This window comes from Hylaeus volcanicus, chromosome 6 (genome assembly GCF_026283585.1).
Source record: "Hylaeus volcanicus isolate JK05 chromosome 6, UHH_iyHylVolc1.0_haploid, whole genome shotgun sequence".
In the NCBI taxonomy this organism is placed as follows: domain Eukaryota; kingdom Metazoa; phylum Arthropoda; class Insecta; order Hymenoptera; family Colletidae; genus Hylaeus; species Hylaeus volcanicus.
The window spans coordinates 12,338,206-12,362,664 of NC_071981.1; the positions used below are offsets into that span (position 1 = coordinate 12,338,206).

At 36.5% G+C, this 24,459-nt stretch overlaps 1 protein-coding gene and 2 long non-coding RNA genes across 5 annotated transcripts in view; 2 read left to right on the forward strand and 1 right to left on the reverse strand.

Annotated features, from left to right (window-relative positions):
• Positions 1-7,600: 7,600 nt before the first annotated feature.
• LOC128877938 (uncharacterized) lies at positions 7,601-9,190 on the forward strand. The gene is made up of 3 exons (XR_008457320.1): positions 7,601-8,298; positions 8,512-8,590; positions 8,678-9,190. It is a non-coding gene; the product is annotated as an uncharacterized LOC128877938 (long non-coding RNA).
• A 170-nt stretch (positions 9,191-9,360) lies between these two features.
• LOC128877939 (uncharacterized) lies at positions 9,361-11,672 on the forward strand. The gene is made up of 3 exons (XR_008457321.1): positions 9,361-9,405; positions 9,700-9,854; positions 10,396-11,672. It is a non-coding gene; the product is annotated as an uncharacterized LOC128877939 (long non-coding RNA).
• Positions 11,673-14,436: 2,764 nt separating this feature from the next.
• Positions 14,437-24,459, reverse strand: part of LOC128879068 (filamin-A) — a 53,266-nt gene continuing 43,243 nt past the window's right edge. For all 3 annotated transcript variants that reach the window (XM_054127887.1, XM_054127889.1, XM_054127888.1), the window contains 5 exons: positions 22,708-23,763; positions 20,335-20,528; positions 17,893-18,334; positions 17,440-17,643; positions 14,437-15,999 (listed from right to left, as the gene is read on the reverse strand). In XM_054127887.1, coding sequence (XP_053983862.1) covers positions 15,815-15,999; positions 17,440-17,643; positions 17,893-18,334; positions 20,335-20,528; positions 22,708-23,763 — 2,081 coding nt within the window. In that variant the 3' untranslated portion in view covers positions 14,437-15,814. The remainder of the gene's footprint in view (positions 16,000-17,439; positions 17,644-17,892; positions 18,335-20,334; positions 20,529-22,707; positions 23,764-24,459) is intronic.

Here is a 24,459-nt window from a genome sequence, read left to right on the forward strand (position 1 = left end):
ATGTATATCTAGAAACAGAATCATTATGTCTCTAAAATATGTTCAGAAAGCCAGGGTGAAAGGTTGATTTGTAACTAGCGATCTGTCTACGAAACAATATCTATGAGTAAATAATATATAATGGGCACGTGAAAAAATAAAAAATCAGTGTGTGTTAGAGAATGGAATATTTATTCATAAAACTATTAATAAGTAACAAGTTCCGTGGGGATTCGTTTAATTGAACAATACTGTTGTGTCAACATGTTAAATCCTTCATTAGAGTAAATATTTATTCCGCTTCTTCTTTAAAATTAATTTAACATTGCATAATTTCAATGTAGAGGGTAGTAAATAAATAACATTCAACCTAGTTTACTTGGAAAGGAACAATTATCATTGATTTGTAAACAGTTAATCTAAACAAAATAAATAGCAAAGGAGAAACGAGATGAGAAAAATGTATTAAATTTTCCTAATCACTGAATAGCCTTTCGATTTTATTTCGAACTGCTATTATTAATCTTTTGGTTATTATTTTAGCATACCAACTAACTTAGTAACGGTAGATATTCTTCATTTAAAACCTTCTTCATTTTTTGATTATGAATTTCTTTTAATTATTGTTTCTCACTCTAAAGAATCGTTCATGTGTTCATGCTAGAAACGCCCCCGCAAATTCGCATCAATCCCATTCAGCATTTAGAAACAGAAATTGACAGACAACTCAGCAAACGTAACGTTAATCTCAAGGAAGCATACGAAACAAAAATTTTGTAAGATTTCGAGCAATATAGAAAATGAACATTACCAAAAATTTGGTTGACAGTATGTAACGACGTTCGGCAAACCGTAATAACCATTCACGATGGATAGACAAAATATCAAAACAGAATTTCGAGTTCAATTTTCAACTGAAAAACAAGATGAGCTTCGTTGTCACCGTGAATGCAAATTCCAAGGAACGTTCGCCAGTAGACTACAGAAGAAGAGCAACGGTACTGATTATCTCGACGTTGCGACACCCCAGCCATGATTTTCCTCACCTTATTTAGGAATAAAAACCGCGACTAAAACCGCGTTTGCGCGGGCCAAGGAGAGAATAAAACGACGACAAGGTCGGACCGTTGCGGATGAAGACAAGGCTGATGCAAAATGGCTGAATCTCCTTAAATGCATGATCGAAGTAAATGGAGTAGGTGGAACTGGAAAGAAAAGAAAGGTGGGGCCGTGCGGTTCGCAAGTGCGCTTTCGCGAAAGGATCGCTATGGATCGATTCCTTTTTACCGAGAAGAAAGAGGAATGATGAGGAGACCAGCTATAGTGGAAGCGAGAAAAAGAGAGGGAGTCACAGAGAACGGAGAGCGAAGCGAGAGAAGGGGGTAGAAAAAGACGAAGAAAATGGAAAGAAGGGCGAGACGGGTAATGTGCAAACGTGGAAGAGCGCGACTGGGGAAACCAGCAGAAAAAGAGGGGGGAGGGGTAGAGGGAGGTTGGAAAAGGTTGGGGAAAGCATAATAAGAGGTGGGATCGTAGGTAGAGGCGGAACTCAAAGCTCCGCCTATGCTTTCCATCCTCCACCTGCCAGCAATTGACCTCCTCCGGTTACGCGCGAATTCACATGCCAATGCCTTCCACACCTCGCCAGTTCCAACCACTCGTAATCCCCCTTGGTTCCCAGTACTTTGTTCACGGTTGACCCTGTTTGAACTCCCCCGCTTTATCTATCGCGCCGCTCCTTTCTATATAATTCCGTACGTTTCCTCCGACTAAAGTCTGGATACATTCGCTGTTGCAACGAACTTAGGCGACTTAGGTACAGTAGTCTTTGACGCCGACTTTCGATGCAAGAAGTTAGTATGACACGGTTATTTTCAATCGTGGCAGTATCGACCATCTCTCTCTATAATCTTTCACCATCTTTCAATTCATTTTTCGATTCCATTTTCATCCAATTTTCGAGGTATCGGATTAGAAAAATTCGTCCAATGCTGAAATTTGATCTTCGAGTCTCGAATTTAAAACATGGTCACTGTACACTCCGCAAATGTTTCTGGCAGTGTCTCCTGTTGTAATGCCTTTTTTATTGTGTACGTATTGTATGCTAAGAGTTATGACACAAGTCGACTATCGATAGTTATAGAGGCAACATTTTGAAAATTTCTGTTCTTTATGACATTTCCAACATTGAATCAAGTGGTGTAAAAATAAAATACGTTTCTCTTTAAAGTTGTTATAGTGTTGCGACCCCTTAAACAATTCACATTTCATTCATCCAAACTGTCACACGTACCCAAGGACCTTTTTCTGATACCCTACAATGTGTATAAATCGTATCTAGGGCATAAAGGGTTGATTCCTGGGCAACCTCCGGGAATTCAGGTTCCAGGGCATACCCGATCAGGCTTCTACGCGTTCGACTGGAACTAAAGTACCGCAGCCACACGCTATGTTGCCTCGCATACCAATTCCACGCTGACTAGAATTCCGAAATTTTTTCTGCTCGCTAGCCGTGAATGACCCAGCACGAAGTAGAGCGACTGCACTAGCCGAAGAGCAGCTCCGTCACTATTCTCGAGCCTCTGTATTCTCGACCTTTTCCGTCTGAATTCGATATTTATTCGTAGAAAAAAAAATAAATCTATTCTCAGACGTTAAAGTAATCTCCTTCAGTTTCCACATACGTCTGCCATTTGTTAGGGAATTGTCGGCTTCCAGGTGAATATGGACAGACCGGTGAGCCACCATTATATGGACAGAAAAAATTGACTCTTAAAACAGTACAATTTTCTCTTGACAAATTTGTTCATAGGACTATAAATAAAGGAGTTATTTAAAGTGAACAAAGTTATTACTTCACCCTTTATAGTCTCGATCGCAATGGTGGCTCTTCGTTTCACTCTGCTGGGTTATACACTGCAGGGACCACGAGAAGTAGCCACTTTCTTAACCACGACTTCCTGAAGACTGATTTCGGATACTATTATATTGAATAATCAGGAAAGTTACATCGTTTTTGTATAACAGGAAAGAACTGTTCAAAGCTCATAAAAAGAAACCAATTTATTCCTTACCATAGTTATCCTCGCATACGATAACCTTCTCCCAACGAGAAACAAGTTTATAAATTCCGTTTTTATAAAAACTGTTATCTCTGATTGAAAAGAAGTGTTCCAAGACATTTTCCATTGCCTCTTTGTTTCGAAAGCTTTGGTACGGCAAGTGGTTATCCAAACTTTAAAAAATGACGATATTTCGAGGGACTAATGTCAGAAGAATAAGGAAGGTATATGAGAAATTCCCATCCAAGTGTTTTAATCTTGCCTACACGACCTTTGCCTTAAATTTAAATTTATACGCCATACAAATAAGCATAATTGAGTTCAGAGCGCACATTTTCGAGAAACTTAACATCGGTATTAATATAATTTAACCCTTTGCATTCCAGGTCTTTTTTCTGGTATCTACCAGCGACTCGAGATGCTTTCTTAGCATTCCATTGCCACGAATGCTAAGATTATATTGACTTCGAAAATGAGATCTCTAATTTGAGATTTGAGAATCAGGTCACCTTCGTCTCAATGACAATCATTTTATTGGCACTTCGAGTTCCAAAGAAATTAAACCTAAAGAAAACCTAGTGGTGACTGAGAGTCACCTCTCGAGTGCAAAGGGTTAATAGTAGCGATCCCTACTTCACGTGTATCGAAATACCCGGGTACACGGGTAATTAATGGATCCGTGTTTTAATCCGTATATTTTTAATACACGGGTAGCCGGGTATTGAAATACGCTGACACTCGGATATCCGAATACACGGGTACCCGGGTATCGAAATACACGGATATCCAGATACGTATACGTGCATCGAAATACACGGTTACGCATACATCGAATTATACAGGTACAATATCCAATTATTTTTATATATAAACTTGTATGTAACAAAGCTATTATTCTGAAATAATGATCCTTATTAATTTTGAAAAAATTGATATGCAGTAAAATGAATAAATAAATAAAAAAAAATATAAACATAAGAAGAATAAATTTTTTAGTGTAATTTATAAAACTTTATTTACTAGTTCAAATAAATATTCAAGTCACGGGTAACCGTGATTGCCGTGATATTCGGGTACCCGTCTATTTAGATATCCGAGCGCCAGCGTATTTCGATACCCGGGTACCCGTGTATTAAAAATACCCGTGTTCTTAATCATTTAATACACGGTACACGTGTTCCGTGTACCCGTGTATTTTAATACCCGTCCAAAACCGTGATCTCTAGTTAATAGGCACTGTAATATGTCTTCCCTTAAATGTAACTGTAACTGTAACTCCACTATTAGAACTTTCGCGTAAATATCATTCTAGTTTTTAATTTTGGAAAGGGAACGGAAGCTTCTTCGTTACCTTATAGATCATCAGAATGATCCAACACTTGAAATGACCGCCTGTATAGTCATAGTTTCCCTCAGGGGCTGTAGCATGCGTGATCGATCGCAGCTGTGGTACGGGATTAGCGATCCCGAGGTACCCGAGCTATACGGGGGCCAGTAGACACCAAAAGACTACTGGCATCCCTAATGGACCAATGAAGACTGACCAACGAAGGACCATGTAAAATATATTAATGTAAGCCTAGCACACGAATATTGTAAAAAAGGACTATATAAAACATACTTGCATACATACACGTACTAATGTAACAGTGGCGTACGAATATTGTAGAAAAAGGATTGTGTATCCACTTAAAAAAAAAAGTGGAACTATTAAGTACGAGAGTAATCGTATTTGTACTATGTTACAAATGTCCTGAGCACCTGTGCAACATATGCCCTTCTTCTTATCTTACGTGTCATCTTGCTCTCTACTTTTCTCCTTTATTATTCTTTTACATTGGCTCTTCTTCCATTTTCAAAACGTGAGTATTTTCCATCGAATGCTAACAAATTTACTAGAAATAAGGAAAAACTATTAATGTCGTTAATTAGCGATGTCCTGAACACCTAGTGCAACATAGCCTCTTCTTCAATTTCCAAAACCTGAGTTTATAAGTTTCCGCGAACTACTAACAACATTTAGAAGTGTTTAAAGACCCTAAAAAACACTAGATAATTATCAGTCATTGTATGTATGCTCTATCGCAACAAAAATCCCAAATTTTGAAAATTTATAACGTAGGCGCTCGTTTCATACGCCCGTTCAGTTATTATAGAACGAGATGAAGCTAAGCTAGGCGAAGGAAGAGGGTAGAAAAGAAGTAGTCGCGTCGACATCTCGCGAGCGTCTGACAGACGGTGCCGAGTCGATACAAGGGTGGCGTTGAAGGCGACGGAGGCGTTGGCGTGATTGCAAGGAAGGGCGTGTTTCTGCGAGGAAAAGCGAAACGGGTGGCCACACGACGGCGCAAATCGAGCACCCGTTTTCGACGCCTGCGAACTCGAGCGTAAGGCACCTATGAAACCGAATGCGACCGCCTACCATCCTATCGAAACGAACCACATCCGAGGCCTAGAGAACCTCTTCCACCTACCCACCTAGCCGTTTACCCACCTGGACCTCTGATACCTTCACAGAAGAATTAACAAACCGCAGCTCCCTTCTTCCCGTCTGTTCTCGCAGATTTTACGCGATCGTTTTCGTTTGTTTCATCTACACATATTCCGATTCGCTGATTTTCTGTTTCTCTCTGTCATTACTCCGACCGATGTCGACAAAATCGTCGTCTTTACGTTGCTTCGAGATGTGCTCGTCGTTGTAGAGACTGTCGACTTTTGCATTATAATGTTACGCGTTTCTTGTATCGAAGAAGCGAGACGAAAGAACCGATTATTTGGTAGAATTTTGGAAACGAAATAGTGAAATAACTGGATTAATATCATCCAGCAGGATAGTTTGTGTATTTGAAGTGCACTACACATTTTCAATTGCATATGGGGAAATGTTTAATTTTTAACGAGTAAGAAGAAAAATAGAAAATTGCAAGAGGCAACTATCGTAATAAATGAACCTATTTTTGCTTGAAATTAGATTGGATCGTGTGGTGAAAATATGAAACTGAAATATTGGGTTTCAGAAAAATACATTCTGTCACTTAGATGCAATCGTATTAATAGACATCCATACATAAGTATCATCGTCACATAAGTAATGGAAATATATTTTTCTCCTTTGAAATTGAACAAAATAAATCTATTTATTTGCAATTGCTAGCCTTCATACGCCCACGGTGGTATTTACATTCAGATCATTTTCGTATGTCTCCTTTACGAAAATTCTTTGATTCAGATCAGAAGATTCACTCAGGGACCTTCTGACTATAGCATTTCCATTCCTTTTCAATGCCATGATTTCGTAATCTCCTAAACAATTAATAATACAACGAAGACATATTCGAAGAGTTGTAAAAGTTATTTCTCATCTCGTAAATCTCATTAATCAATTTTTGTCAACGTCAGCTTGTGACTTGTGGCTAAACATCGTTTTCATGAACAATATGCATTTTCTGATAAGCAAATCAGACTCATTTCTCTTAAGGTTGCGTACTATAGTGATCATAAAAAGGTTAGGTTACTCTTGAATGCATGAAAGTTTATACTTATCGTAGGAACCGGGTATCGACATTTGTGACAACATTTTTGAAATTGTTTTTTTTTTAAACAAGAAGAGTGCATAAATTGTGGTTCTGCATGGTATTAAGAGTTGTAACTAAAGGAATCATCCAAAACAGATTAGATTCAGCTCATGATTTCCTCTTTGAACATGTGCCTAGGCCACTACTAAGGATCTTTGAATTCAGTTGCGAGTGAGGGCTTGAACGATTCACAAAAGACCATAGAATTTTTTCAAACACAAGAAAAATCAATTCTCCCAAAATTCTAGAAGCCCACTCTTTTATATGTTGACTGTCATCATTCTAGTTGCAGGTAATAAATGTCCATCATCGATCAATCGATAGGCTAGATAGGATTTAAACTCCTTGTCGACTCGAATAATATTCGCATAGCCAAATATGCAAATGTCGTACAAATGTCATTTTTAAAAACTTCTAAAATTTATGAATGTTCAATTGTGTATAAATTTTTCATATATTTGTTATAGACATATCAAATGTATAAATTTCCGTTACATAGTTTCGTATCGACCGACTACTTATTATCACCTAGGACAACTTCTAATGTCGCATAAAGTGACGATAATACTCGTTATATCTACTTGAGATTTCTAGTTATATCCTCGAATTATACAAATGTATATAATCAAAAGAGAAAAGGACAATAAATACGCACATACACATTTTTTTAAATTTTCTGACTTGACTCGAGGACCATATCTACAAAATAAAAATATTTTCAATATTTCTATATTTCAAGAATACCTTTACAAATAAAACAAAACCACAGTTAAAAGCAATGATCCTTTGCAATTAAAAAAAGAAAATTGATATTCTTATAGAGTACGCTTTCAGAGTAAAATATTCTTTTCTGAAGGTAGTTCTCGTACGTATTTTTTAAACATTTCAAAAATTGCACAATGATGATTTAACCCCTACTCCGTTATTGCATAGACTGCCACATGTTACAATTTGAGCAAAATCCCTGACCTCACGTACGATAGTGATCGATTTGCCGTGGGAATGGTCCATACGCACATTTCTTCTTCGTGTCGTCTCGTATCAGTGCTGTCTTAACGTATGAACACGCTATACACTTGCTCCATAAATTAAGAAACACCATGCTAATTTGTCCAACGTTCAACGCATTTGTGGTGACAGTGATCAGAGAAATTTGCCATTGCCTTCTTTGGGTGCTTTTATATTTTTATTTTTTAGCCTTTTATATCTGAATGAAATGAATTTTATAAGAGGCTTTAGTGTGCTAATTTGTCCGAGGGCCCACAATGATGTCAACACGGCCCTGCCTCGTACGCACGTTGCTCTCCCCACTACGCACGTTCAGTAATGACCTGCGTCACAAGAGGCATCTCGATCGACCTTAGATAACCTGCAATAACATAGTTTGTGTCTCAAGAGATGTGTTGACAATAACTAAGTTGAACTAAATAAATATTCTGAATTAATAGCTTTGGCCACACAGTGATAAACGTTCACTGCCTATCAGTCGTATTATCCAAGAACAAAGCAAAACAAAGTATGATAGGATTCCTATGCCTATTACTATTGTATACAATAGAAGATAACCTAAAAAAGTCATTCGTTAACTTTATTATCATGGATATTGAAAGGAAGGCAATGGTCCCTTTAACCGGATGAAACGAGAAAATTAACACCATTTTAAAATGGTTTTGAATAGGCAGGTATGTTACCATTATTCGTTAAGTCTAACCTCAAAATGTATACATACAAACCTCTTTCTTCAAAATTTTCATTTAACATTGCCCAGAAAAAGAACTAATTCCATTCTCATGCGCGACTTTATTGTTATATTCAATGTAAAAAATTGGTATTCTTTAAAATTTATATTTTACATTCATACATACATACACGTATAATTGATATTTTTGTTTAAGATATCACTGATATTGCTAATTAAATATTAGCATTGTAAACCAAGGCATGGAGACACCTTTCTTCCAGATATTTAATAATGTAAGTCTTAATATATACAAAGTTTATTTTAAACTTATTAATCCAAAAGATTATGTGCAGTTGACCTATTCCATTCGATTCTTGCAGATATCTATGGACAGGCCATGGAAAAGTTAGACAAGCCATGCACGTTGGATTGACATCTTAAATTTAAATCCAGAAAACTACCTGGGGTTGTCAAGAGGACAGGGCATATCATCATTTTGAATAAATCAATGTTTTTCAATACTAAATAAGAGAACAATCCAACTGTTTTGCTGCAATGTACCTGCTATTTAACTTCAATACAAATCAATTATAAAACAAGCTTTCTATATCCAGACTGTGCAAAAGATTCAACCAAATCGTAGAAGTTAGAAACATTCATTCAAAAGTCTCATCCATTGCATCTTTACAATTAACAAAAATAAATATACTTACATATTGAATTTTTAGATATTGATATTTTTAGAAGATTAAGATATTTATATTATACGAATTACTTGTGAATCGAATGATACATCACAGTCTAAACCTTGAAATACGTCGAAGACTGACGACGCAGAATACATGACAGCAGAAAGTGTAATAAATCATTGAGAACCTAAACGTCGACCTGGTATATTTATTTTTCCCTTTCACAGCTCGAACTTCTTTCTGAGATATCCACGACTGCGTGTCCGCGATTTTCGAAATACAAAAATTTAGTAAGAAGTAGAGTTTCCCCTACCCGTCGCCTACCGCCGTGAGACGCGAGCCCTCGCCGAGGGATCGTCATTTACTCCGTGGCACTCCGCGTGTGAAGACGTGTCGTCGAGGACTCCGCGATTAATTAGGTATCTATGTATATTCTACCTATTACTACGCGATCTCTGATAATTACTAACATTACTCTCGTTTAATATCTATAATTACATTCGTTATAATATCGATAGATTTTTAATTATAAATTCAGTCAGCATAATAAGAGAAGTTTAATCGATTTCGCGATCTTTTTCTTCACTCGGTGTCAATAGATATTATAATTTTCTAAATTAAATTACAATCTTTCACGGAATCTTTCGAACTTTATTATTGTTTCATTTAAATGAACAAACATGCCTTAAACTATTCGTTCTCTTGAGTTACAGGTTCCTGATCGAAAATCAAAGACGACGGAAGCGTCATCGACTCCATGATGGATTATCCCTGATTCAAAGTCGGAGGAAGCGTCATCGACGCCATGATGGTGTCTCCAATTCGAACCTGAAGTCTGGGAAAACTGGTACCTTGTTCAAAGAGAAAGGTGACATATTCATTTATATTTTTACTGTCCTTCGTGTGAATTGTTATTGATCCTGACTATATTGCACGATCTTATGTCGTATCATCGCCAAGATAAAACGAACAAAATTAATACGAAGTTTTTTTAACTTGAAATTTTGTATCAGTTCAAAATGATGTCGTGTTAATGTAATTCGATCGCGACTGTGTATTTTCTGATATCACTTTATACAATACTATTGAACATTTCTTGTTATGTCTATCTTTACGAAGTCGACGCAATTGCAGTTGCATTCAATTTTCAGTAGTAAGTTTAAATTCGTATTCAAACTACGTGATCGTATATGAACATATTATAGAATTTTAACGAATTTTGATTTTGCAACGAATTTTGCAATATTTATAGTAATCGCGATATATCTTAGAATAGGATGCGACAAAGTCATGAACATGATCATAACTCTAGCAATGAAAACTGTTACTATAACATTTCTGATTATATTCGCGTATAATATTTCGTTACTGAAATTGAGAGATACTCATTGAGAATGCTGTGTTTCCAGGAGACTCTGACCTCGCCTTTCAATAACAAGGGACGATCGGTTGTCGTAATTCCAGGAAAAACAGTATTTCCGTAATAACACTTGAACAGAATGAAAAACTGTTAGGAAAGCACGATCGTGCTTGTTTGTTTACGTCTCTCTCTCTCCCTCCATCCCACCTTTTCTTTCAGAGATTTTAGTGACTGCGTGGAATGCGGTCGGTAGAGTCAGTGTTTGCTGCGTAGAAGTTTATTTGCTTCGATGTACAATGACATCGATTAAATTTTCATTTACATTTTAGGCATACGCGAGATAGTGTCAGTGTTTATTCCGTATTATAAATTTTTCCCAGTGCATCGCGGCTCTTTCAATTTTATAATCGCGAAATAAAGTCACGGTTGTTCGCCGCCTAGAATCATCGGTCGCGTTAGTAGATTCTTAATTTTTTTTTTTTTTTTTTATTTAACGAATACTGCTTGATCGGTATTAAAGTCAGTGCATCACTGAAGAGGAGTATCGGGCGATGCTCAACAAATTGGAAACGTAGGTATCTACGAATACGTACTTTTCTTTCAAAATTTGTATCGCTAAAATTGTAACTGCAGAAATTGATCATTGTTTTGTGTTCTTTTACAGATTCTTCGTACCTCATCCCAGCGTTCCTGAGCCAAGCAGAATCAACCACTACTACGATGTGTATGCAGAGCTACTACGATGTCTATCAACAAGGCACATAAAGATTTCCAGACCGCGATCGGTGAGTCGTATGCTATTTTGTTCCTCTGGTCCCCAATCATGTCGTAGGACGAAAGGTCCGAATCGACACGGATGACTAGTTGTATACGTGGTCTTTGGCGAGTACAGTGACCGCGGGTATGCATTGCACAGCATACCTGCGAGTAGTAACATTTCTTGTAATATTTATTAGAGTAGGCTAGGGTCTTCTTGTACGCCGCGTGTTTCATTAATAAACTGGAGTTTCATAATGTTATACATATTTCTTGACGCGAATATGAATGGTCAGAAGTTTATTGATATTTATCAAGTAAAGATCTATAGAGACACTTTTAGTTGAAAAGATATTTTGTAAATGTTAGTACATTCGTGAGATACAATAATATTTATCGTAGAAAATCAATTCTACAATGTTTTTGTTTGGTTATCACGTAGTATGTACAGCTTTGCAACTTGCAAGCTATAAAATATAAAAATATATCATCAAATATAATTTTGATAATAGTTCAAGTACACATACTTTGCGTTGAAATTTTTCCTATATGTGCAAGAAGGACGCTTCGCGATAGATCGATTCCTGCGTAAAAGTAATATGATTTTGTACCCTTTCGTATTTAAATAGTATACTTTGATAAGGGCAATCACCTGATAGGAGATCAATATGCATCTGAAATTTTCAATATAAATTATATCATTGCAAAGACTTATTCGCAATCTTTTTTGACGAATTTTTATTAGTCATTTTCTTTTGATAAATAAAACAATTTTAATTAGTCATTTTCCTTAATAATTGACTTTCTCAATATTAATGCATACTCAGTTTTAACTTTTGAATTTTTATAAACGAGAAGTCGAGTCATTTTTATTGCATACGAAGTAACAAAGAAACGATGCTAGTCCGTTTAGATTCCACTAATAGCTCTTTCTAGTTGAGGATTTTCAGGTTTAACCCTTCCGTGTTCGTTGCCTGAACTCACTCACGTGCCCAGGTGCTACTTGGGCGAGCGAAGGCAACGGGCACGATAACTTAGTCTGTAAAATTAATAACAATCTACATATATGGGCGACTGACACTGTGCTAACGTATCGTGCACGATGCACTTTCCACATGTGTGTGTAGGTAGCCTGTGGAATTGCGTAGGTTGAAAAATTCATTACAATATGCCAATCTATTTGTTACCTATTGCAATAACTTAAAACTTGAAACTTTTCATCTACGTGCTCCTTTGTGTAGACAATAATCTTTATAAATGCTAATGTATTTAAAGTAGCTTATCAATTTTATATATCAGAATCAGAATCAGAATCAGAATCAGAATCAGAATCAGAATCAGAATCTGGTGATGAACCTATATGATTATCAATAATTACATCATCTTATAATAGTACATAAAAATACTTATATATACACGTTATCTATACGCAATGGTCGTTAGCCTTTGTCAGTCGATTTCAGGAAACTGGTACGTACCTTTAGAGTGTGAATATGCGTATGGTCCACTCGGGTGTCGGAGGTGTCCCTGGACATCTCCCTAGTTTAGGTCGCGCCCGAGAGCATTGATTGAGGATCGTTGAGCGTGTGTGTTGGTGTGATTGTTTCGCCATTTTTTAAATATAGCGTTAGGTGGGTAGGTAGCTTACCTTCTGGTGTGTATGTTAAGTATAAGCAGTTAGGGTCCAGGGCAGATCGTATCACTTTTAGTTTGGGTAGGCGCGTACGTGACGGGTCTGCACCTGTAGGTGGATTTGAGGAGTCGTTGCGATGACGATGCAAACGGAGTTTCTGTCCGTTTGTTTCGGAATCTGCTCTCGATTCTTCAGGTCTCGACTCTCTGAGTGGTTGCTTCGCGGTCGCGGTCGTGATCAGTAGGCTCCTTCGAAACGCTCGTTCCCTCGAGGTTCTAGATGTGTGGTTCACCGAGTTCAACGTCCACGTATTACACGGAACCTCGAACCTAGCTATAAGTTTCAGATGGGACAATGCGTCCGAAGAAAGAAGAGAGTCCCTGACAAATTGTCACAAGAAAGGGCTTCAACAAATGGCTCTGCATTCTCGAATTGGAATTCGAAGATGGAGAGTCATTCTCGTTACTACTTTTGTCACTGTACTCGCCTCTAGTTTCAGTAGTGTAGTTTGTTTAGCCGAGTCATGTACTCCAACGTGGGAATTCAGCATTCTGTGTCACTTTGGCAAATCGCGTTTTGAAGTAGCGTTGCGAAATGAAAATACAGTAGTCTCCTTGCCTTTGATTAGAATTTTTCGCGTTTTCTTTCAGGGTTGTGTTGCGAATAAACATTGATCGCGATTGCTACTAGTGTTGCGTATAAATGGATATTGCTCGCATTCGATTAAAAGTAGTATTTAGAGTCAACCTAACTTTTGATTAGAATTTTTCGCGTTTTCTTTCAGGGTAGAGTCGTGAATAAAGATCAACCGCGAGTGCCATTAGTGTTGCGTATAATAAATATTAATCGCGACCGATCAGAAGTAAACTCTCGCGTTTTGAATTAGTATATCGTCATATTAACAGCCCAAAGTTCGACACAGACACACCAGCTCCTATACATTGCGTACAGCATCCGCAAGTAGTTACATTTCTTGTGACATTTATAAGAGTAGGCTAGGGTCTTCTTGTACGCAGTGTTTTTCATTATGAAACTGGAGTTCCATAATGTTATACATATTTCTTGACACAAATATGAATGGTTAGAAGCTTATTGATATTTATAAAGAAAAGATGTATATAGACACTTTTAGTTGAAAAGATATTTTGTGAATGTTAATACATTCATGAAATATAACGATATTTTTTATATAAAATTAATTTTGAAATACTTTTGTTTTGTTATCTTGTAGTATGATTAACGTAATTATACGAATTATAATTACGATAATCATGATAGCCAACTCACTTTTTCGTGTAATGTCTTGTACATATACAATAAAAATAGAAAGAATATAAAATATAAAAATAGAAAGAAATTTATTAACCTTGAACTATAATTAAATTTATATCGAATTTAATGTTCGAGACGTGCTTCGCGTAAACCACACGTGTAAATTTCTGAGTGACAAACAGTTATCATGGAAAATAAATTGAGAATACTAAAAGTCATACTTTAAATAAATTATAGAAAGTATTTTACATATTTCTCCAAAAATAACAAACTCATTAAAGAATACAAGTAGATCATTTCTATATGTAACACAGCTTGTCGAGTATTTTTACACACATCACGATTAGATTACATATCGTTGAGGAAATGTGTAAAATACTATGCAATTAGAAATTCTAACTCGTACAAGGAAACATACAAATCGATAAATTATTTAATAAACGTAATTTTTATTACACGTAACATGATTTATAATATTCGATATGTTTAATTAACAATTATTTCTTCGATATTCTTACATTCGAACGTATTTTAGTAAAATAAGTTTTCTTCAAACTAAACTGGAAGGCACAATTGGTGTTTCCTAATTCTTTAAAAAATAATTGACTTATACGCTCTTGGAGTTTACCGTTTTCATATTATTTTCGATTTCGACTGTCAGTTAATCTATTTTTAGCTAGCATAACAGTTGTCGCGAGATCATGGACACACATATGGCACGAAGCTTCTAATTATTAGAATAAAACTGGTGACACCGTATTCTACCAATTCGGAATCAAATATGTCATTTCATCAATTGAAAGATTTTAGGTCCTACGACAACTTTTATAATCATCGGTGTACATCTCGTAAAACGTACAATACATAAATGTACAATTATAATTTCAGTAATACTTACTGAATGAAATAATTAAAATAATATGAAACACTTTTTATCTACTTTGCACGAGTTTATCTGCCTGCTAAACAGTTGAGGTTAATACAGTTTGTTCTCAAAGGATTCTTACGATTCACCCTACATGCACCGAAGTGCGTTTCAGAAGTTAATTTGACCACATAGCTTTTCTGGTTCTCGCGGGATTATACTATAACTACAAAATTAACGATGGAACTAATCTTGTTCGCGTTTCACACTTGAGAGTACAGTTTCTTTTTCCGTGGATAAATTTTATTTGTACTTTAATTGGTATTTTAAACGTTAAAATTTGCCTGCATCAAATCCACAATACTAAAATAATTATTTCCCTTGATATCAACGGCAAAGTAATTTGTATCGAACGAACGAAAAGTTGTGCTTTCATTATTTATTTTTTCAAAGAGTAATGAAACATTATCGACATCGTAAAACCCAGAAAAACGTATTGTGCAGAAGAGATCAATTCTGATTAATTTCATGAAACTTTCTCTGTTTAGTACTCCTGCACTCACCATTAAATAAACGTTTGTAACGAAACAACGCATCGTGTTTAAAGATTCTTTCATTGCATTGATCTATTACATAGCAAATACTTTATTGTCGTATTATTTCAAGTAAATCAATTCTTTTGCGATATGTGTGAAAATCAAGCTCGAGTAACCGATAAAACAATTTCGCTAAGATTTATAGCAAAAGTGGCACAGTTTCGTTGGAGTTTGACTTGTTTGTTCCATTCTTTCTGTTCATGATTGTTACGATAATATAAAATTGAGCAAAAACTGAAGTAATACAAATAAAAAATTAATTTAGGGACTGTTAACAAACGAAACAAAAAATGTTTAAATTTACAAGATCATAAATGGAAAAAGCAGAACAAACAAGCATAAGTATTTAGACTTCAACTTTGTATGGGGATCCAGGGATGTGTTCATCGCCCCATTTTACAATAACTATGTATTCTCCTCTCTCGCGAACTAAGTAGCTCACATTGTAATTGTTGCGACCCGTGTGTTTCACGCCGACTTCATCGCACGGGCCTTTAGGTCCATGCACTCCAACATAGAGGATATTAGTGCCTGCATAAAAAAAAAAATAGTAAATTAATAAACAAAGTGACAACATCGTTCTTCATATTTTTATAATTTTTCAGTCAAAATGTTTACGATTTGACGCATTGACCCGTTTTTGTAGATATTTCCATACATCAGATTTCGATTTTGTTAGTAATTATATTCTAAGAAAATTCAAATTATCCCCTAAAATTATAACACGTAAGTTCGGGTAGAAAGAATCACAAAGGTCCTTAAAATTTTGCAAAGTGAATGTTCGGAAATATCTCGTTTTATACAGGGTGGTCTACCTAAACCAGATTACCCGAATATCTCTTCCAATAGTGATGGTACCAAAAATGTTTATATACACTATGAATATTATGAATGGGCCATTATTAAATTTTGTTTTAGGGTCTTTTTGGAGGGAGCTTTCAAAGGTCGTCGACGTTTCTTTTTTGGCTTATAAATACATATCTTTTCTATTACATTTTTTAACAGATGTTAAAATATGATATTATAAAGTATAAAATAAGATAAACACGCATAAAATTGCGTATAAAATATTTTTGGCATCATTAAAATTGTAACAGATTTTCAAGTGGCCTAGTTTAACGTGATACACCCTGTATATGTACAGGGTGTCAAAAAATTATATGTCACGGCCACCATAGCGTGATCCTATACCTACGATTTGGTGGAAATTTATATAAAAAACTTCCTGCAAAATTGACCTCAAACTTAAAAATCAAGATCGAAAAAACAAATTTTTTTTGTTTAATCGTGTTTTACTGGTCATAACGATCAACTTTGTGAAAGAAACCATGGGTCACATCTCAACCGTTCTCTTAAAAAATGATGTTGCATTTCTTATAATTTTTGCAGCTTCTTTATTTGTAAATTTTTACATCTAGCGCCAATATGTATGTAAATAGCATACTATTGACAAAGCAGCGGGGAGTTATGCGTTAATTCAGGTAATATAACTAAATGCTTCACCGTGTGCAAGCACTTCATCCAAGTGGTTACGCTGCTCTTATTGCTGGCTTATCTTATTTACCAATAAAGAAGCTGCAAAAATTATAAGAAATGCAACATCATTTTTTAAGAGAACGGTTGAGATGTGACCCATGGTTTCTTTCACAAAGTTGATCGTTATGACCAGTAAAACACGATTAAACAAAAAAAATTTGTTTTTTCGATCTTGATTTTTAAGTTCGAGGTCAATTTTGCGGAGAGTCTTTTATGTCAATTTCCACTAAATCGTAGGTGTACAATCACGGCGTGGTGACCGTGACATATAATTTTGTGACACCCTGTGCACGTATAAAATTTGAAAATCTATATTATAAAAACATTGAAAATTTGTCGGTAGTTCTGAAAATATTTCAGCATATTTTTGATGTTCTTAGAATTTTGTAAATATATTTTATTGGGTTATGATTAATAATATCGATGATATTTTACCAGCGTCAGCTGCGTTGACGGTAAACACATTCTGTTTGCCGAGATATGCCTTCTTCAAACCCATTCCCTTGCTCGTCACTTTGCTCGCATCGGATTTAAACAAGGGCAAAACTGGACCAGTTTGTTTCGATTTCGAAATCTTTTGAACGGTTTCGACAACGATCGAACTTGTTTCCTGAGCGCCCCTTTCCGCTAGATCGGTACCTACAACGAATAGTTGTTATTGTTTCATGACTAACGAATAAATAATTACGGAAATCGCAATCTATAATTATATTATTCAGAAAGGTATTTTCAATAGTAGTATGTATAACTCCATATAAAAGGTTTTCTAACTATATGCACAAAATTCATTTTTACACTTAATATTTAACGACTAGGTGCAATTAAACAGTGAATATTTTAATTATTTGCATTTTTTTGTCAAGTGAGAAAAATAGAAAAAATACTCACCAGTACACGTAACCTTGAACGGTGAACCAACGATGTGATAGCCATTGTACTTTATGCTGATGTAGTAGTCGCCAGGTACCAAAGGCGTGTACCTGACCTTGTAACCTTCCTCAACCTCCGTGCAATCCATCGCAACTTTGCTCGGGCCATCGACAGTCACGTTAAGGGCCCCAGTACCCGCGTTACAAGTGTCGATGATAAAGTCCGTTTTCTGGCCAGTTTTGATCTCTTTCAGACCGTTTCCGTACGCGTGTAACGCTGCGGGATCCGCGTCTACCTTGCCCACTTTGATACGGAAGGGACTGCCGTTCATGTGAACGCCGTTGAATTTCACGTGGATGTTGTGAACGCCATTTTCTCGTGCCAAAAATCGCACGGAGTACGTTTCCGAGTCGATGGACTGAATGAAACAGTCATCCTCTATGCCACTCGGCGATACGATCTGAAAAAAGAACGAACCGTTTTATTATGAAAATTTTTATTATTCGGAATGGGACGCATTATTTGAATTTTGCACGAGAGATGATATTAGGATTAGAAATTGACTCTGTGTCTCTGTATAATTTAAACAGGTATACTTAAGGCGTCTAGCCACCCCGAGCGCTCGCCAGATGGGTTATTCTTAAAAAATTCGTAAATGCGAAAGTATAGAAAAAAATATTTTTATATTTTGACACATACTAAAGAACGATTTAATGAACACATGAAACATATTCTGAGATAACAACAAAAAAATTAATGGCGGCGGTTCGAAAATTTTGGTGAAGGCTTTCGGCACGAAACGCGCGTGACCTGTACCATCATTATATTCTTTAGGTTGCATGTGAAAAAGAAAAAAAAAAAATTAGATTGTTTCTGGAGTTTGTCGCAAGAGAGTAGCAATTGGAGTTTTCTTTTTTACTATTAAGAAAATTATGGTGAGCCGAAGAAATTTTTTTTTTTATTTTTCACCGAAATTTCACGAGAAAAATCGTCAATAAAAAAAAAAAACTAATCAAGTAATCGCAAAAATCCATTGCTACTCTTGAGATAATGTATCTAAAAGTAGTGTGTACAAGTTTCAGAGCAATCGGACCGATAGTTTACGAGATTTACGTTGTACCATTTCGAAAAATGTAGTTTCGTGATAATCCCAAAAAAAAGTAAACGTGCGGTCCGATTGCTCTAAAATTTGTACACACTACGTTTAGATACATTGTCTGAAGAATAGTAATGGATTTTTGCGATTACTTGATTAATTTTTTAATTAATTTCTTTTTAAGAATAGTACCCATCTGGCGAGCGGTCAGGGTAGCCAGACGCCTTTTTTGGTATATTAAAGTACCAATCTTTCAAGTTTTCAACCCGATTTCTATTACAACGTATCTATACAGATAACCCAAGTGTCAACCTGATGTCTATTGCGATGCATCTATACGAACTTTAGTTGGACATCAAATTTTGCTTCTTTTTATTCTTCTATTATTACTGGACTTATCAAGCACACTTGTAATCTGTTAGATTAATTACATATTGCAAAAATTGTGATATTCGTCAGGTTGAGACTAATGCTTAGGAACTTGAAAGTTTGGTACTTTACTAAAACTATATTGCTATAGTATCAGAATTGTTATTTTTTATTTGCATCTATGATGTTTGATGAAGTCTTATGTTTGATATAGTAATAAATGCAGTCACTTTGTGTTATATGTGCATTCTTTTATGTAACGTAACAGGACGTTCATATTTAAGAAAAAAGGTTTAATAATTTGTTTTGCATAACTGTACAAGCTATCGTTGATTCTTGTGAATATCTTCTAACGATCCAAGAGAATCGTAATAATTCAACTGTTATATACAGCAGTAATATGTAGCAATTATACGTAGAGTTAATATCTTACAGAAATGTATGCTTGCCGTGCACACAAGTCTGATGTGGCATTTTCGTTTCACAAGAAGTTATTTACAGCGTGGTTTTCGCAAGAACTTCGTCACGAAAATGATGTAGGTTTCCAAGAGATCCGAAGGTCGAAACCTTCTACTATAAAATGTCGGGAATATAGTAAGAAAATCTCGTATCTACAGTTTCATTATTTTCGTATACATTCCGAATTATCCAATAGAATGAAATTATTGAGTAAAATATTCACACGCGCGGTTTCAATTCGCAGAATTTACGTAATTAAAATAGGAAATTGTTTTAAACGATACTATAAATTCGTTTAGCAAAGAGACCTACATTATTTTCTTCAAAACGATATATTTTAACTCTTAAATTGTTACAAATTTCTCGTTTTTATATTTATTAACGTACAAGGAAGGAAAGTATTGTAGTACAAAAAATGTTCGACAAAGGTGTTAGTGTTTCCATTCGACCCATTTTGTGTCAGCATTTATATTAAAAGAAACAAAATCTTAGAACCTCTTTGGGAAACTCTATACGAGTGCTAGAATAAATGTTACCTTCGCATCGAGTTCACCCTTAGCACCGTTTTTACGAACGAGGAAAGTGGCTGGCTTGTCGGGTTGTACTCCGGTTTCCGGAAATTGTGCGACCTCGAGCTTATGAGCGTCGCCCATCGCTGGTGATATGTAAACCTTGTGCGGAGAATCAGGAATATGTTGATCGTTGAACTTTATTCCTACTCTATACTCGCCTGAAAATGCAAATTAAAAATAGTTATTCATAGTTAGTCTCGATAAACCATTAAGTTTAACCAGTATTCGTTTAGTTTATCTAAAAAGTGTCTAAATTTTAATTATATGTATTATATTCTGGAATCAATAATACGAATTATCTAATTGGCTAATTCTGATCGAACTAACCGTCGTCTTCGCGGTTGTCGTACTCATTTCCCGAAAGAATGATTTGCGTGGTAGCAGTGAAAGTGTTCATTGTTTACAAATCGTCCCTTTGCCGAAAACCGTAAAAGTTTATAATACGATAATAAAAGGTAGGAACAGTTAACCCCGTTTGGCGATTAAAAATATACGTTGCGAGGGAGAGCGGAAGAGAGAGAGAGAGAAAGAGAGAGAGAGAGAGAAATATGGGGGGAGAAGAACAGGCCGAAGGTAAGAACGGAAGTACAAAGGTGATAATATTTGAAATAAGAAGTAGTAGCGAAGAAATTTGGAACGAGGATGCGCAGAGACGGAATACGCGAAAAAGCAAAAGTAAAGCGAGGAAGCTTGATCGGATGATTAAGAGAAGAATGCGGAGGAAAAGTAAAAGAAAAGTGGGTCAAAAGGCGGGAAATGGATAACTGAACGCAGCTTTGATCGCGAACCACTATTTTCCGCAGCCTGATTCTAACTTCTGATCTCGATTCGTCCATATTTTCTCTCTCTCTCTCTCTCTCTCTCTCTCTCTCTTCCCCTCATTTGATGCACACTGTCCAAATATAACAACCACGCTAATTCACATCCAGCAGTCTTAGCCACGAAAATATGAATTCACCTTAGACGCAAATATAGACGAAGGTATTTCTGGACCAGCCCAGCATAACCGATGAACGCAATCGGGAACCTCTCTCCATCGTTGCTCAAACACGCGATATATTCGTTTTTTTTTAGCAGTGTTCATTCATTCCTTTGTAGGCGGAGTGTGTACTTAGTATTTACTGGCGCTAACAGTGCATTTTGTTTCTGAGTCATAGCAACACTTCCGACAATGAGACGTCCAGTGGTCCTATTCATACTTCGATTACTCATAACTAGACCTCGGCAATTTTCAATTGAAATAGAAGCGCGAGATAACTATTTGAAATAATTTAGTTCGATTCGTTATTTTCAATACAGTTATTTGAAAATAAAAGTAATGCCAATAGTAGGTATTTGAAGTAACGAATTGTTTGGTTATTATTTTATTTAAAATTTAATTTAACATGCGATAAAAATTAGTTATTTGAAGAAATCTTTACAACAATTTACTTTGAGCAAAACTCTTCAAAAAGTTCATCCGTAAAAGACTTTTGGTTGAGTCCATCAAATACTGTCGCAAAATGTGTTATAATTTAGGAAAACGTCTCTTATAATTGCATAATAATTTAACATAGATAGGTCGGTCGTTTTATCTCGCAAAAATGTCGATACATTTATTTCTACTCGAGTTTGGATAACAAATGCGAAATTGTTTTCTGTTTTACTTTTGTCGTGTACCTGTGATTTCAACTAATACAATTTTGAAGAAAAATTTCACAATTACTTGAAACAATCATTTCAAATAATTATAAAATAAAGCAATGTGTTATTTGACATAATTGCCGCCATCCTATACTTGACACATTGTTGACCGGTCAGAGTAAACTCGTGTTTATTTCAATTTATAAAACCGAAGACGATACACATAGTATCTTGGAAAAACTTTGCTCATTATTTTGATACTTTTTTAACAATAGAATATACTTTTCTCCGTATTCAAGTTTATACTATTCCGTAGTTTTGGTAGTACAATTATTACGAAATAATAGCCGGTGACATGAAGTCGCTTCTGTGTAAAATTGCCGGTCAACAATGTGTTAACATTCTCGACACGGTGTTCCAGAGAAGGAAGGGATGAAACCTGAAAGGGTGAAAAGTTTGAAGGCCCTCCAAATGGAGTTGGAAAAATGTCCTCCAAATACGACCAAGGTTTGCATGGATTCCTTATTTGAGGTCCAAACAAAAAGATTCTAAAGTCATTCCTCGAGAAGAGACTCGAAATACCTTAATCCTCAAAAATAGTACCTCATATATAATAGTAAATCATAAACGTACCAACGAACTTTTCACGTTTCACGCTCCTCGAGACGGAACGGTAAATACTATATAAAAAATACAGACACGATGAAAACTTACCAGGTTCGGAAACGACGTAACTGACGTAGCAGCTACCATCCTTTCTATCCTTGAAGTCGATTTGAGCCTTGCTAGGTCCTTCGACCGAGACAGCCAGAGTTCCAGCTCCAGCTTCTCTGGTCCAGATGTTGAACTCGCACGGTTCACCTTGTTCTCCTCTCTCCAATCCTGTGCCGCCAGCGTGAACCCTATGCGCTCCTCCGTCTCTCAAAGGGCCAACGGTGAATTGGAACGGCGATCCAGGGATGTGAATCTCCTTGTAACGAACGGACACCGTGTGCACTCCGAGCTCTTTGGGCACGAACGCGACAGCGTACAGGCCATCCTCGACTTCCTTGATTTCCGCGTCCTCGGTCACGCCTCCGGGAGATGTAACAGTCGCGGCGAGATCGAAAGACGTGATCCCTGGCATTTTGAACGTCAATTTACATTGGCTGCCAACCTCCGTGATAGGCACAGCTTCTCTCTGCCTCTGGATCTTCTCCCTCTGCCGATTGCTACCCTCCCCGGTGACTTTGACGGTGAAGGGCGAGCCTTCCACGTGATGGTCGGCGAACTTCAAATTCATAATGTAGAAACCCGGTTCCGTAGGCTTGTAAGAAATATTTAGCGTGCCGTCCTCGTTATCTTTGCATTGAATCTCTGCTTTACTCGGCCCTTCCATCGACAACGATAGACCACCGAAACCGGCGTTCCTCGTGTCGATCGAGAAATTGTTCTCGACGTGAGTTTTACCTTCTTTCAAGCCCGCGCCGGATACTTTCACCTTTTTCGCGTCGCCAACTTCGCGATCAGTCACGTCAATTTTGAACGGTGAGTTTTGGATGTGCTTTCCCAGTTTCTTCACGGCGACGGTGTGCTCGCCGGCTTCTCTGGGGGTGAAAGACACGCACATGTTCCCGCTGGGTCGCATTTTTAAGAAACATGGCTCCTCGAGACCGCTCGGTGCTGTGATGGAGGCGTTCAGCGATCTTATGTCGGAATCGGTAACTTTGCCGGGCAACTGAACCTCGCTGGAGGAACCGACCGAGATTTGATTCCTCTTGCGGCCTTCGCCTGGAAAAAGACGACGAAAGAAACTTTAGAAGAGTCGACAATGTTCATAATTCGGGATAGAACAGTTTAGCAGTTAATACGAAAGATGCGCGACATATTAGAAGTTTCGCTACAATTTAACACTAGAACTACTAATTTGACTCATCCACATTAGTACTTCTTTCTAAATTACTGAATTGTTGACAACGTTTTTGTTGTAATCTATGTTGAAAATTATTGGAATAGAGAATTAGGAACATGTAGGTATAATAGCACCATGTGTAAAAAAAAAAAAAAAAAACAGAAAATTAAAACATTATGGTCCACGATTCAACGGTATTTAACACTTTCGCTGCGGATGACGCACATGTGCGTCCAACTGAAAATATATGGTTGCTTTTACTATTTTTCAGTTTTCATTTTTTTTTTTTTTGTTCGGCAATCATATTATATATAAAATAAGTTACCACAAATATATGTTATTTAAAATAATCATATTAGAACATTTGTAAGAAATTTTTCATTAAAAAGAATATTGCAGCTCCCAGCGAACGGCTACTTATTTTCGTCCGCAGCGAAAGTGTTAAAAAGCTGAACAAAGTGGAAAGGAAGACCCTCATGGGCTGTAGCTGTGCTCTGTCAGCTACAGTACGGGTTTGGCGAACCCGAGGTACCCGAGCTTTTTGTTGAGTCAATAGGCTTACAAAGATTACTGGT